Source organism: Mustela lutreola, chromosome X (assembly GCF_030435805.1).
Source record: "Mustela lutreola isolate mMusLut2 chromosome X, mMusLut2.pri, whole genome shotgun sequence".
Lineage (NCBI taxonomy): Eukaryota > Metazoa > Chordata > Mammalia > Carnivora > Mustelidae > Mustela > Mustela lutreola.
In genome coordinates, this window is record NC_081308.1 from 132,112,346 (window position 1) to 132,125,576 (window position 13,231).

The 13,231-nt window shown below is 49.2% G+C and overlaps 1 protein-coding gene across 1 annotated transcript; it reads left to right on the plus strand.

Annotated features, from left to right (window-relative positions):
- The first annotated feature begins 10,435 nt into the window (after nucleotides 1–10,435).
- Nucleotides 10,436–12,574, plus strand: LOC131821729 (EKC/KEOPS complex subunit LAGE3-like). Its single transcript, XM_059158012.1, has 3 exons — nucleotides 10,436–10,689; nucleotides 11,811–11,939; nucleotides 12,228–12,574. Exons 1-3 carry the CDS (start codon nucleotides 10,451–10,453, stop codon nucleotides 12,340–12,342), a joined length of 483 nt encoding a protein of 160 aa, XP_059013995.1. The 5' UTR covers nucleotides 10,436–10,450; the 3' UTR covers nucleotides 12,343–12,574.
- The last annotated feature ends 657 nt before the right edge of the window (nucleotides 12,575–13,231 follow it).

Sequence of the window (13,231 nt, forward strand, 5' to 3'; positions counted from 1 at the left end):
TCATCCTTTCTGATGGCTGCATAATACTGCATTGTGTATATGAACCACTTCTCTATCCATTCACCTGTTGAAGGACATCTCAACTCCTTCCATAGTCTGGCTACTGTGGACATTGCTGCTATGAACACTGGGGTGCAGGTGCTCCTTCTTTGCACTACATTTGTATCTTTGGGGTAAATACCCAGTAGTGCAATTGCTGGGTCATAGGGTAGCCTCCCACTTTTTATAAAAAAGATTTTATTTATTTATTTGAGAGAGAGAGAGAGAGAACACACTCGAGCTGGGGAAAGGGGCAAAGGAAGAAGAAGCAGCAGACTTCCCTCTGAGCAGGGAGTCCAACATGGGGCTCAAGCCCAGGACCCTGAGACTATGACCCAAGCCAGAGGCAGACATTTAACTGATTTAGCCACCCAGGTGCCTTTCTTTAGCCTGTTGATGTGATAGATTACATTAATTGATTTTCAAATGTTGAGCCATCTTTGCATGCATGGGATAAATTTCACTTCATAATGGTGTGTAACTCCTTTTATACATTATTGGATTTAATTTTATAATATTACTGATTTTTGCATCTGTGTTCATGAAAGATATTGGTCTGTAGTTTTCTTATGTTGTATTTGTTTGGTTTTGGTATTAAGGTAATTCTGGCCTCATAGAATGGGTTAGGAAGCATTCCCCGTGCTTCTGTCTTCTGGAAGAGATCGTAGAGAATTGGCATAGTTTTTTCCTTATATATTTGGTAGAATTTTCTGGTGAAACTATCTTGGCCATGTATTTTCTGTTTTGGAAGGTTTTTAATTACCGACTCAATATCTTTTCTTTTTAAGATTCTATTTATTTATTTGACAGACAGAGATCACAAATAGGCAGAGAGTCAGGAGGAGGAGGGGGAAGCAGGCTCCCTGCTGAGCAGAGAGCCCAAAACGGGGTTCAATCCCAGGACCCTGGGATCATGATGGGAACTTGAGGCAGAGGCTTTTTTTTTTTAAGATTTTATTTATTTATTTGACAGAAATCACAAGCAGGCAAAGAGGCAGGCAGAGAGAGAAGGAAGCAGGCTCCCGGCTGAGCAGAGAGCCCGACACGGGGCTCGATCCCAGGACCCTGGGATCATGACCTGAGCCGAAGGCAGTGGCTTAACCCACTGAGCCACCCAGAGGCAGAGGCTTTTTAACCCACTGAGCCACCCAGGTGCCCCCTGACGCAATATCTTTAAGAGATATAGGCTTTTGCATATTTTCTGTCTTGTATGACTCTTGGCAGATTGTGTCTTTCAAGAAGTTAGTCCATTTCATCTAGTTTATCAAATAGAATTGTTCATAGTATTCCACTAATATCCTTTTAATGACCATGGGGTCTGTAGTCTGTAGTGATGTCCTCTATTTCATTTCTGATAATAGTAATTTGTGTCTTTTTTTAATTTTATTTTAGTTAGCCTTACTAAAGGCTTATCGTTTTTTTCTTCATTAGCCTGGCTTGAGACCTATAGATTTTACTGATCTTTTCAACCAGCTTTTGGTTTTGTTCATCTTTACTATTTCATGTTTTCAATTCCATTGAGTTCTCTAATTCTTAAATTTTTTTCTTTTGCCACATTGGATTTAATTTGCTCTTCTTTCCTTAGTTTCCTAAGGAGGAAACTTAGACTGATTTTAGCTCTTTCTTTTTTAATGTATGCATTCAATTAAATATATTTCCCTCTAGGCACTGACTTCGTTGCATTCCACAAATTTTGGTAAGTTGTATTTTTATTTTCATTTAGTGAAAACATATTTTTACATTTTTCCTGATATTTCTTTTTTGACCTATGTTTTTTAGATATCACTTAATCTCCAAGTATAATGGGATTTTTCTATGATCTTTCTGTTATTGACTTCCAGTTTAAATTTATTGTGGTCTGGGCGCCTGGGTTGCTTAGTTGTTTACATGTCTGCCTTTGGCTTGGGTCATAATCTCGGGGTCCTGGGATAGAGTCCTGTGTCAGGCTCCCTGCTCAGCAGGCAGTATGCTTCTCTCTCTGTACCCCCCCACCCCTGGTCATGCTCATGGTGCTCTCTCTCTCTCTCTCTTTCTTGCAAAAAATAAATAAAAAGTTTTATTGTGGTCTGAGAGCAGATATTGTATGGTTTCTATTATTTTAAATTTTAAGTTGTGTTTTATGGTTCAGAATGTGACTAATCTTGATGAATGTTCCATGTGAGCTTGAGAAGACCATGTATGCTGCTGTTGCTGTATAGTTTATACATGTCAATTACAGTTGGTTGATGTTGCTGTTGAATTTAACTATATCCTTAATGACTTTCTGCCCCCTGCATCTGTCCAGGAGATGGGTCCAGGATAGATGGGTGTTTAAGTCTCCAACTACCTTAGTCCATTTGAGCCACTATAACAAAAACACTACAGATAGGGCGGCTTATAAACAACAAACACTGGGGCACCTGGGTGGCTCAGTGGGTTAAAGCCTCTGCCTTCAGCTCAGGTCATGATCCCAGGGTCCTGGGATCAAGCCTCGAATCGGGTTCTCTGCTCCACAGGGAGCCTGCTTCCTCCTCTCTCTCTCTCTGCCTGCCTCTCTGCCTACTTGTGGTCTCTGTCTGTCAAATAAATAAATAAATAAAATCTTTAAAACAACAACAGATACTTACTTTCCTAGAGGCTGGGAAGCGTAAGATCCAGGAGCTGAAAACTTGAGGTCTGGTGAACTGCCTCCTGGTTCATTGGTGTATCTTCACTTGGTGGAGGGGGGCAAGAAGGCTCTCTGGGGCCTCTTTTATAAGGACACTAATGCCATTCTGAAAGCCTCTTCCTGCATGATCTACCCACACATCCCCAAAGCCCACCTCCAAATATGATCCCATTGGGGATTAGATTTCACCACACAAATTTTAGGGGGACACAAATGCCTAGCTAGAGCACCGAGTGTAACAGTGAAGTCATCGAGTTCTCCTCACGATTCTATCGGTTTTCGCCTCATGTACTTCCCTGTTCTGTGGGTAGGTGCATACACATTAAGCACTGTTAACGTTTTTTTGGTAATTGACCCATTTATCATTATGTAATGCCTCTCCTTATTCCTTGTAATTTCCCTGACTGTCAAGTTTGCTCTGTCTGAAATTAATATAGCCACTCCAGCTATCTTTTGATTAGTGTTAGCATGGCATAAGTTTCCTCATCCCATTAGTTTTTGTCTATATGTCTTTATATTTAGAATTATTTTCTTATAGACAGCATAGAGTTGGATTTTGGGGTATTTTTTTAAAGATTTTATTTATTTATGGATTTTGTTTTTTGATCCATTTGGACTATCTGTATTTTTGCATTGGTGTAGTTAGATTATTGGTCTTTGCAGCGATTACTGATATCGTTGGAATAATATCTGCCATGTTGTTACTGTTCTCCATTTATTGCCCTTATTCTTTGTTCTCAATTTTGTCCTCCACTTTTTCTGTCTTTTGTGGTTTTAATTGATCTTTTATATTTCACTCTCCTTTCTCAGCATATTAATGATGCTCCTTTTTTTACCTTCATTTTTAATGATTGCCCTAGAGCTTTCAATATACATTTACAACTATTCCAAGTCCACTTTCTTTTTTCTTAATTTTTAAAAAAATATTGTATTTATTTATTTGACAGAGAGATCAGAAGTAGGCAGAGAGGCAGGCAGAGAGAGAGGGGGGAAGCAAGCTTCCCGCTGAGCAGAGAGCCCGATGCGGGGCTCGATCCCAGGACCCTCGGGTCATGACCTGAGCTGAAGGCAGTGGCTTTGCCCACTGAGCCACCCAGGTGCCCCCCAAGTCCACTTTCAAATAACACAATATCATTTCACTGACGGTGATAATATTTTATAACAAAGTACTCTTAATTTCTGCCTCCCATCCCTTACATCATTGTTGTTACTCATTTTACACATACATCAACTATAATCATCAAATATATTATTGCTGTTATTATTTTGAACAAACTGTTATCTGTTAGATCAATTAAGAATAAGATAAAAAGTTCTTATTTTACCTTCATCTATCAATGTTCTTTATGTAGGTCTGGGTTTCCGACCATTTTCCTTCTCTCTGAAGAACTTCCTTTAACATTTCTTGGAGAGTAAGTTTAATGGTTTACTCAATTTTTGTCTGAGAAAGTCTTTATTTCATGGTCATTTTTTTTAAGATTTTATTTATTTATTTGACAGAGAGAAATTACAAGTACACTGAGAGGCAGGCAGAGAGAGAGAGAAGGAAGCAGGCTCCCTGCCGAGCAGAGAGCCTGATGCGGGACTCGATCCCAGGACCCTGAGATCATGACCTGAGCCGAAGGCAGCGGCTTAACCCACTAAGCCACCCAGGCGCCCTCATGGTCATTTTTGAAGAATAATTTTATAGGATATAGAATTCAAGGTCGTTGGGGTTTTTTCCCCCCTCAACACTTTAAAAGTATTTCACTGCCCTTTTTCTTGTGTGGTTTGAGAAGTTGGATGTAATTTTTATCTTTACTCCTCTATAGGTAACATGCAGTTTTCCTCAGGCTTCTCCCACAATGTTTTCCTCTTTTTCCACAGTCCACATATGTCACGTCAAGGTATAGTGTTTTGGGGGATTTATCCTATTTGATGTTCTCTGAGATTCCTCTGTCGGTGGTTTGGTATCTTACATTAATTTTGGGAAATTCTCAATCATTGTTGCTTCAAATGTTCCTTCTGTTCCTTCTCTCTTTTGTCTCCTTCTGGGCATTCCCATTACAAATATGTTATACCTTTAGTAGTTGTCACACAGTCCATGAATATTCTGTTCTGGTTTTTTTTAAAGATTTTATTTATTTGAGAGAGTGAGAGAGAGCATGGGAAGTGGGGAGGGGAGAGAGAGAAGACAACTCCCCATTGAGCAAGGAGCCCGAGGCGGGACTCAATCCCAGGACTCTGGGTTCATGACCTGAGCTGAAAGCAGATGCTTAACCCACTGAGCCACCCAGGTGTCCTCTGTTCTGTTTTTTGGTGTTTTTTTTTTTTATCTTTTTTCTCTTTCCTTTCTCAGTTTTGAAAGTTTTTATTGCATATCTTCAAGCTCAGAGATTCTTTCCTCCGCAGTGTCCAGTGTACTAATGAGCCCATAAGATACATTCTTCATTTCCATTAGCGATTTTGATCTCTAGCACTTATTTTTTATTCTTTCTTAGATTTTCCATCTCTTGCTTACACTACCCATGTGTTCTTGCACATTGTGTACTTTTCCACTACAGTCTTTAGCATACTAATCATGGTTATTTTAATTTGTTGGTCTGATAATTCCAACATTTCTGTTATATCTGAATCTGATTCTGATACTTGCTCTGTGTCTTCAAATTGTTTTTTCCTCTTTTAATACACCTTCTAATTTTTTCTTGATAGTTGGACATGCTGTACCAGGTAAAAGGAACTGTTGTAAATAGGCCTTTAGTAATGCAGGGGTGGGGGGCAGGAGAAGCATTCTATCCAGTTCGGTGAGCCTGTGCACTGGGGCTATGGACTTCATGCCTGCATCTCAGTCTTCCTTCCTTTAGGTGGCTCAGGATGGCTGATGGGAGCTGCAATTGTGTATTTCTCTTCTCTTAGGCTATTAGGCTCTGATAAAAGCCCAGCAGGTAAGGCTGTGGTCAGTTTCTCTGGTGAGCAGACCTTGTTAAGATCAAAATGGTATGTCATATGTCACAGTAGTTACCCTTTCCATTCCCCTGCTAGAGGCATGAGAAGATCTTTCTCCAGTATTCACCATAAGGACCTGGTAGAGCTCCTTGAGGTAAATCTCACAAAAATGACCCTTGACTGGGTCCCCCTCAGACCTGTCTGCACTGAGTCTCCAGGAACTGACCAGCTGCAATTCAAGTTTTTCTCCCTTGGCGCTGGTTCTCCTTGAGGTATCTGTTTGTGGGTTGGTTGTGATTCTCTTTCTCTGTCTCTTCAGTTTGGGGGATAGCAGTTTGCCCTGTGACTTCAGTTCTCCCACAGATCTAAAAAGAGTTGTTAGTTTTGTTTTTCAGCTTTTGGCTGATTGTTCGGACAGAATGACAACTTCCAGTCTCCTATATGCTGAGCTGGAACTGGAAGTCCATTTTTTATTTTTGTTTTGTTTGTTTCTGCGTCTGGCTTCTATTAGCTGCATATGCAACAATATCCACCCTGGATTTTTCTCAGTGTGAAAACCCTTATCATCTGCTAATTTATCCCAGTTTCTTTTTAGCTTCTTCCATGGAGAGAGAAAGATGTTCACCTTGACTAGAGTATAATGCTTATTATAAAGGAAGGAAATGCCTGAAAGACTCTTGAGGTGATCAGGATCCTTGGGCTCTTTTGTTTCCCATTTGGGGGAGAATGTCTGTGTCTTCCTCAGCCACAACTTGTCATTTTCAGAGCATTTGGAAAAGGTGATTGAAACAACTGGGTGAAGCTTCTGGTGCTCCTCCTGGAATCAGTGGCCGTTAGCTCCTCTTTCCCTGATAATTTTTTTTCTTCAACAAGATTTCAGAGATCATCCTGTACCCAACCAGCTCTAAATCATCCTGGAACTTCTCTGTGTTAGTGTCAACATAGAATACAATGGTGTGTTCTCACGGCATTTAGTGTTGCTGTGCATTTTGATGGATCAACTAACTATTCTCTGGTCATTACTGTCCTTTTTCAGCAGGTTCCTGGTTACTTTTTCATTATGTTGTTCCAGATAAACTTGAGAATTATTACATTTAAAAAGCATATCCGAGGAGCACCTGGGTGGCTTAGTTAGTGAAGTGTCTGTCTTCAGCTAAGGTCATGACTGTAGGGTCTTGGGATTGAATCCCACTTCAGGCTCCTTGCTCAACAGGGAGTCCCTTCTCCCTCTCTTTCTGCCCCTCCCCATGCTTGCACACCCTCTCTCTCTGTCTCTCTTTCTCTGTCTCTCTCTCTAAAATAAATAAAATACTTTTTTAAAAAATAAAAAGATATCCCAGATAAAGTTAGGTTCAACCAGTTTCATGACACTAAAAGTTTGCATGTCAAAATATCCCTCCAGGGCCTCCTGGATGGCTCGGTCCTTAAGCGTCTGCCTTCAGCTCAGGTCATGATCCCAGGGTCCTGGGATGGAGCCCCGCATCGGGCTTCCTGCGGACCAGGAAGCCTGCTTCTCCTTCTCCCACTCCCCTTGCTTGTGCTCATTCTCTCTCTGCCTCTTTCTCTATCAAGTAAATAATTAAAATCTTTAAAATATCCCTCCAGAAGCAAAATAAGAGAAGTGACAAACAGGAAAAAGACTTCTGCAACTTAGGTCACATCCAAAGAGAGAGAGAGAGAGTGTGTGTGTGTGTATAAAACTTCTAGGGGCATCTGGGTGGCTCAGTTGGTTAAGCATCTGCCTTCAGCTTGGGTCATGATCTTGGGGTCCTATGATTGAGCCCCACATTGGGCTCCCTGCTCAGGGAGGAATCGGCTTCTCTCTCTTCCTCTGCCACTCCCCCTGCTTGTGCGTGCATGCTTGCTCGTGCTCTCTCTGACAAACAGATAAATTAAAATATCTTTAAAAGAGAACTTCTAAATATTGATAGGAGTAAGAGGAAAAATGGGGAAAGGGATATGAGCAGATGGTTTACAGAAAAGGAAGTGCCAGTGGTCCCTAAACATATAAGAAGACATTCATGCTGAGTTGTAAGAGAAATATACATATAACATACATTGAGATACCATTTCTCACATATTGGATTGCCAAAATTCAAACTCTTGACAATATACTCTGCTGGCAAGACTGTGGAGAAAGAGAGAGAGAGACACTTTCAAACACTGTGGAGTGCAAAGGTACTACACCTGTGGAGGAAAGCTTAGTGATATTGCTTTAATCTCATGTACATTTACTCTGCTGCACAATACTACCCAGCTGGTTAAATAGTCTTATTTATGTGTCTTAGTTATCTCTCACTGCATAGCAAATTACTTCAAAATTTAGTAGCTTAAACTAAGAGACATTTATTGTTTCTGTGAGTCACCACTCCGGGAGTAGCCCAGAAGGGTAGTTTTGGCACGGGGTCTATCATGCGGTCATGGTGAAGTTGCTGGTCAGCACGGCAGTCCTCTGAAGGCTGGTCTGGTCGAGCAAATCTGCTTCCAAAGTAGCTCACAACAGCCACTGGCTGGAGGCTTGGTTCCTCCTGATATGGATTCCCCTGTTAGAGTTAGCTAAGAGCAAGTAACCGAAGCTGGCAAGCCTTTTATGATTTATGGTTCCAAATTTCCACATTGTCACTTCTTCTTCCATATGCTATTTGAGAGAAAGAAATTACAGCCTAGTACACACTCAGGGGGAGAAAAATTAAGCCCCATTTATTTTGCGGGGTGAAATACAGAGAATTTGCTGAGATTTTTAAAATTATTTTTATAATTTTTATTTTCTATTTATATATTTACTTATTTATATTTATTTTTCATTTGTTTTATTTTGTATTATTTATAATTATATTATTTCTTTTTATTATTTATTACTTACTATTTTAAAACCATCACTATATTTTTGTTGAACATGTTGTTACTTTTTTTAAAAAAAGATTTTATTTATTTATTTGACAGACAGAGATCACAAGTAGGCAGAGAGGCAGGCAGGGGGCCAGGGAGCAGGCTGCCTGCTCCACAGAGAGCCCCATGTGGGGCTGGATCCCAGGACCCTGGGGTCAGGACCTGAGCTGAAGGCAGATGATTAACCCACTGAGCCACCCAGGTGTCCCAAACATGTTGTTTCTGTTGAGTGTATGGTTGGGGATAGCAATGAAGAGGGAGTGAAGTGGTCTGATGTAGGGTCTGTTTTGAGAGGAGATGGAGCAGGATTTGATGCTCTAGTTCAGTTTTATGTCCTTCCTTATGATTACCAAGGACAGACACAGAAAACTAATACAGCATCCCAGGATGGATATCTCTTGTCTGATTAAAAAACTGCTTTTTGATTATGGGGGTGCCCGCAGGCTGGTTCGGTGGGTACAGCATGCGACTCTTGGTCTGGGGCACGTGAGTTTTTGGCCCAGGCTGGGTGTAGAGACGACGTACAAGAAAAAAAATGAAAGAAACATGACGTAAGGTCTCCGCGGGCCTTTTGGGGGAAGAAGCCCCCCCAAGGAAGTCAGCCCCCCAAAGCCACCACCCAGAGATCATGGGTGTCTACACTTGGGGGTGTTGTGCAGGCTTCCTGGCATCTAGACCGGGCCGTGGGGACTTTTGCCGTTCTGCCTTCTGGTTGTTCGTCTAGGACACGAGCCCGGTTTTCCGCGGCCACTGCTTGAGTTCCGGGGCCCACCCCGTCGCTCCTCGTCCCTCTGGCAGGCTTGCCCTCGCACGGGGGCCACCGGGCCATCTTCCTGAAAATCGCATCTGATGCGCTCATCCCAGGGGCCGCCCCCTCGAAGGCCACTTCGGGTTGTCCACCTGTACCGGCGATGGGGCCGGGGCGCGGCTCAGGATCCGTCGTGGGCTCTGTCCCACCTCCCTTCCACGAATGGCTGCAAGGACGTCGAGCCGCACGTCCCCCCTGGGGACCCGAACCCCGGGAAGAGGCAGGGCGGGCAACAGGCCTCGAGTCCCGTGGCTTCACACGAGGTCTCGGGCAGGGGTGGGGGCTGCGATGGGGGTCGAGCTGAGGCACGACGGGACTGCGGAGGTGCGACGGGGTCACGTGTCACCCTAGGGGGCAGCGTTCCGTGAGGGAGTGCTCGCTGGCCACGCAGCCGGGAAGGCGGTCCCGGAAGCCACGGGCCGCGGGGTCGGCTTGGCGGGAAGCCAGCACGCTGCCGGCCGCCGCCCGAGGGAAGGGTCGTGTATGCGCAGGCGCGCCTGGCTCCCACGGAGCCCTGAGGGGCGGGGCTTCGCGAGAGAGCGCTCATTGGCCAGGCAGCCGTGGGGCGGGGTCTCCGGCAGCTCCCGGGGCAGCTGACCGGGACTGTGGGAGGCGAGTCTAGGGCCCAGCAGGCTCCGCGGGGCCGGGGCGGGTCGGTGGGGTTGGCCGGGGTGGGGGGCGATGGAGGCTGTTGGCGCAGGCGCTCCGGGCAGCCCGAGTCGCGTCGCCTACAAAGGCGCTGAGCTTTGCGAGGAAGCGCTCGCCGGCTCGGCAGCCATGGGTCCTCCCAGGGCCCGAGGGTGCAAGGGCCCACTGGGCGGGCAGCGACCACAGGCCCGGCGGCCTCCCTAGGAGCCCGTTGGCGCAGGTGCCCTGGGGACGCGTCGGGCTCTGAGACGCAGGGCTTGTGGAGAGAGCCGCGCTTTCCTGGCGGGCCCCCGCCGGGTCGGTTTGGCGGGAAGCGGCCACGCGCCCGGCACCCTTTTCCCCCCACGCCGCCCCGCCCCGCCCCGCCTCTCCCCGTCCCTCCCCTCCCCTCCCCGCCCTGAGACAGTGGCGTGCGCGCGGCGCGGAGGCGGGGCCTCGCGAGGGGCGGGGCGGCGGGAGCGGCGCCCGGAAGGCGGGGGCGGGGCGCGGCGGCCATGCAGGCGGCAGGCGCAGACGCAGGCGCGGGCGGCGGGGCGGGCGCTGCGGACCACGGCCCGGACGGCCAGGACCGTCGCGGTGGCCGGGGCGGCCCCGGCTTTCCCGGCGGCGCGGGCGAGGCCGCTGCTACCGCCGCCGGCAGGGCTCGGCCCGTCTCGCGCGCACGGCACGTCCCGGAGCCGGGCGGAGACGCCGCTGCCACGACTGGACGGCGGGAGACCCGAAGACACGGATTGTATCCTGCCCGAGCGGACGGCGGGGCCTGGGCCGGGGACTGGCTGTGGGCGCCAGGGCCCCTGAGGGACCGAAGGGTCGGGGCGGCCTGCGGGCGGACAGGGAGAGGGGCGGTGTTCACAGGGGGCTGGGGACGGCTAGGGCGGTCCGGCCAGGGCTGGTGGGACAGTGGTCACCGGGGGAGCGGCTGGAGGGTCTGGCCGAGGCTGGTGGGACAGTGGTGTGTGGGGGGGGTGGAGACTGTGGGAGTCCAGCCCGATTGCTGGTGTGGTAGTAGTCACCGGAGGAGCGGCTGCAGAGGTCTGGCCCAGGGCTGGTGGGACAGTAGTCACTGGGGGAGGCTGGGGGTTCAGGCCCGGGGCTGGTGGGACAGTAGTCAGCGGGGGCGCGGCTGGGGGTTCCGGCCCAGGGCTGGTGGGGCGGTGGTCCCCAGGGGAGCAGATGCGGGGGACCGGCCCAGGGCTGGTGGGACAGTGGTCCCTGGGGCAGGCTGGGTGGTCCGGCCCGGGGCTGGTGGGACAGTAGTCACAGGAGGTGGAGAGGCTGTGGGGGTCCAGCCTGATTGCTGGTGGGACAGGAGTCAGTGGGGAGCGGCTGCAGAGGGCTGGTGGGGCCGTGGCCACCGGGGGAGCGGCTGGGAGGGTCCAGCCCGGGCCGGTGGGACGGTGGTCACCCGGGGAGTGGCTGGGGGGGGGGCTGGGTCCCGCCCAGGGCTGCGGGGACACTGGTCACAGGAGATGTTGGGGAGGCTGGAGGAGTCCAGCCCGGGGTTGGTGGGTCAGTGGTCACCGAGGGGGTGGAGGAAGCTGGGGGGTTCTGGCCCGTGGCTGGGGGAGTGGGGGGCGGCAGAGAGATGCCAGCAGGGTGCCAATGGCCTGGCTTTAGAGGGACGGGTCGGGGAAGGAAGGAGGGAGAGCCGGGGATGGCCCGGTTGCGGGGGAGCGGGGGTGGGGGGCTATGGGCCTGGCTTGGCGTCTGGGGCCCGGGTGGCTGGGCGTGATTAGGTCGGGGAAGGAGGTGGGAGCTGTCTGGAAGGGGACTGGGCTCGTCAGGGGGGCCTGAGAAGGGCGGGGGGGCAGGCACAAAATCCTTTGGATGGTGCCTTAAGCTGGTCTCCTCCAGTGCCCTCTGCGTCCCTTTTCCATCCTGCTTGGAGGCGGAGATCGCCTGTGGGTCCCTGGCCCCAGATGCCGAGCCCCACAGAAAGGCTGTCGAGAAGCAGCTCACCGTGAGCGGCAGCGTCCTGGCCGTGTAAGTTCTGGAAGGGGGCCCGGTGGGAGCGGTAGCCGATAGCAGGCCCGGTCTCCACGGAAGGGGCACTCAGCTGGACACACAGAGACCCTCCATGAACGGTTACTTCCAGGGACAGGGGTGGCGGAGGCTGTCTCGGCCTGCACCTGCAGCCTGGCCTGGGGTACAGGGAAGTGCCTTCATTGGGATGTCGGGGTTGGTGGGCTGGATTTGGGGCGGGGGGCGGCAGAGCAAGGAAGGGGAGAAGCTTCCACCTCCAACTCGGTTGTCTTTTCTGCTCCCTTTCAGCCGCTGGAGAGCTGAGGATCCTCGCCTCCTGCGAATTTCCGTCCTCAACTTCCTGGACCACCTTTCCCTGGTGATGCGGACCATGCGGCGCTTTGGGCCCCCCATTTCCCGCTAAGCCTGGGCTGGGGAGAGGGGCTGAAGTCTATCGTGTCCCTCCCCGGGGACTGCGTCCTTCCCGGGACAGGGACTCCTGTCGTACCTGCTGCCCCTGTGTTAGGAGGGCCTAATCCTCTGAGGCTAACGGCCCCAGGGCACTCAGGGCCCCTTTGTTTTGTTTTGTTTTGTTTTGTTTTGTTTGCCGCTTAAACGGTCAGTCACTGCAGACCATTAAAGGGAGCTGAGCTGTGCGATTCTGTCTGGGTTTCTTTTCCGCCATGGCACCGCCTTCAGAGGGTCTTCCCTTTGTCCTCGGGGAAGCGGAGGGGAGGTTCTGGGATGGAGATAGGGAGGCGCGAGAGCGGACTGAAGACAGTGGAGGAAACGGGAGCACGCGGCTTCTGTCCTTCTCTGTCCTTCCCTGTCCTTTGCTGTCAGCGGCTCTCTCCGCTCGGTGGAATGTGTCCTTCGTTTTCTCCTTGTGTTTAGATGCTAAACGGAGAATAATGAAGAAGGGGTAATATTTTGCACGTTTCACATGTCCCCGCATGTTTTCCCCACCGAATGTGAACTTTTCCTCTCTGAAAACGCTGAGTGCATTCTCGAATGCATGCATGAAAGATGCGTTCTCATGTCATTACTGAACTTTTAAATTCTCTTCAGCTTTGCCAATGAGAGATGGTGAGTCAGTGGGACTCTGGCATAAAATCTTTGTATGAATGATGCTTCCTTAAGATATGTTAATAGAGGCAATTAGAGGTCGTCTGAGAGCTCATGGCAGGACCAGCCCGGCAGGAGCCAGTCATAGGGAAGGGTTTGCGCAGCTATGCCAGAAACCCTTGCACTCTAAATAGGATTTCTGTAGGAACCTCCATTTCCAAACAGTCCAAGAAGGGGGTAATCTGTTG

Bases quoted from the DNA above. Each gene is read 5' to 3' on its own strand.
- LOC131821729 (XM_059158012.1), top strand. From the start codon at position 10,451: ATGCAGGCGGCAGGCGCAGACGCAGGCGCGGGCGGCGGGGCGGGCGCT. The intron at 10,690-11,810 runs GTATCCTGCCCG...GGTCTCCTCCAG, and splicing joins GAGACCCGAAGACACGGATT to TGCCCTCTGCGTCCCTTTTC. The intron at 11,940-12,227 runs GTAAGTTCTGGA...GCTCCCTTTCAG, and splicing joins AGCGGCAGCGTCCTGGCCGT to CCGCTGGAGAGCTGAGGATC.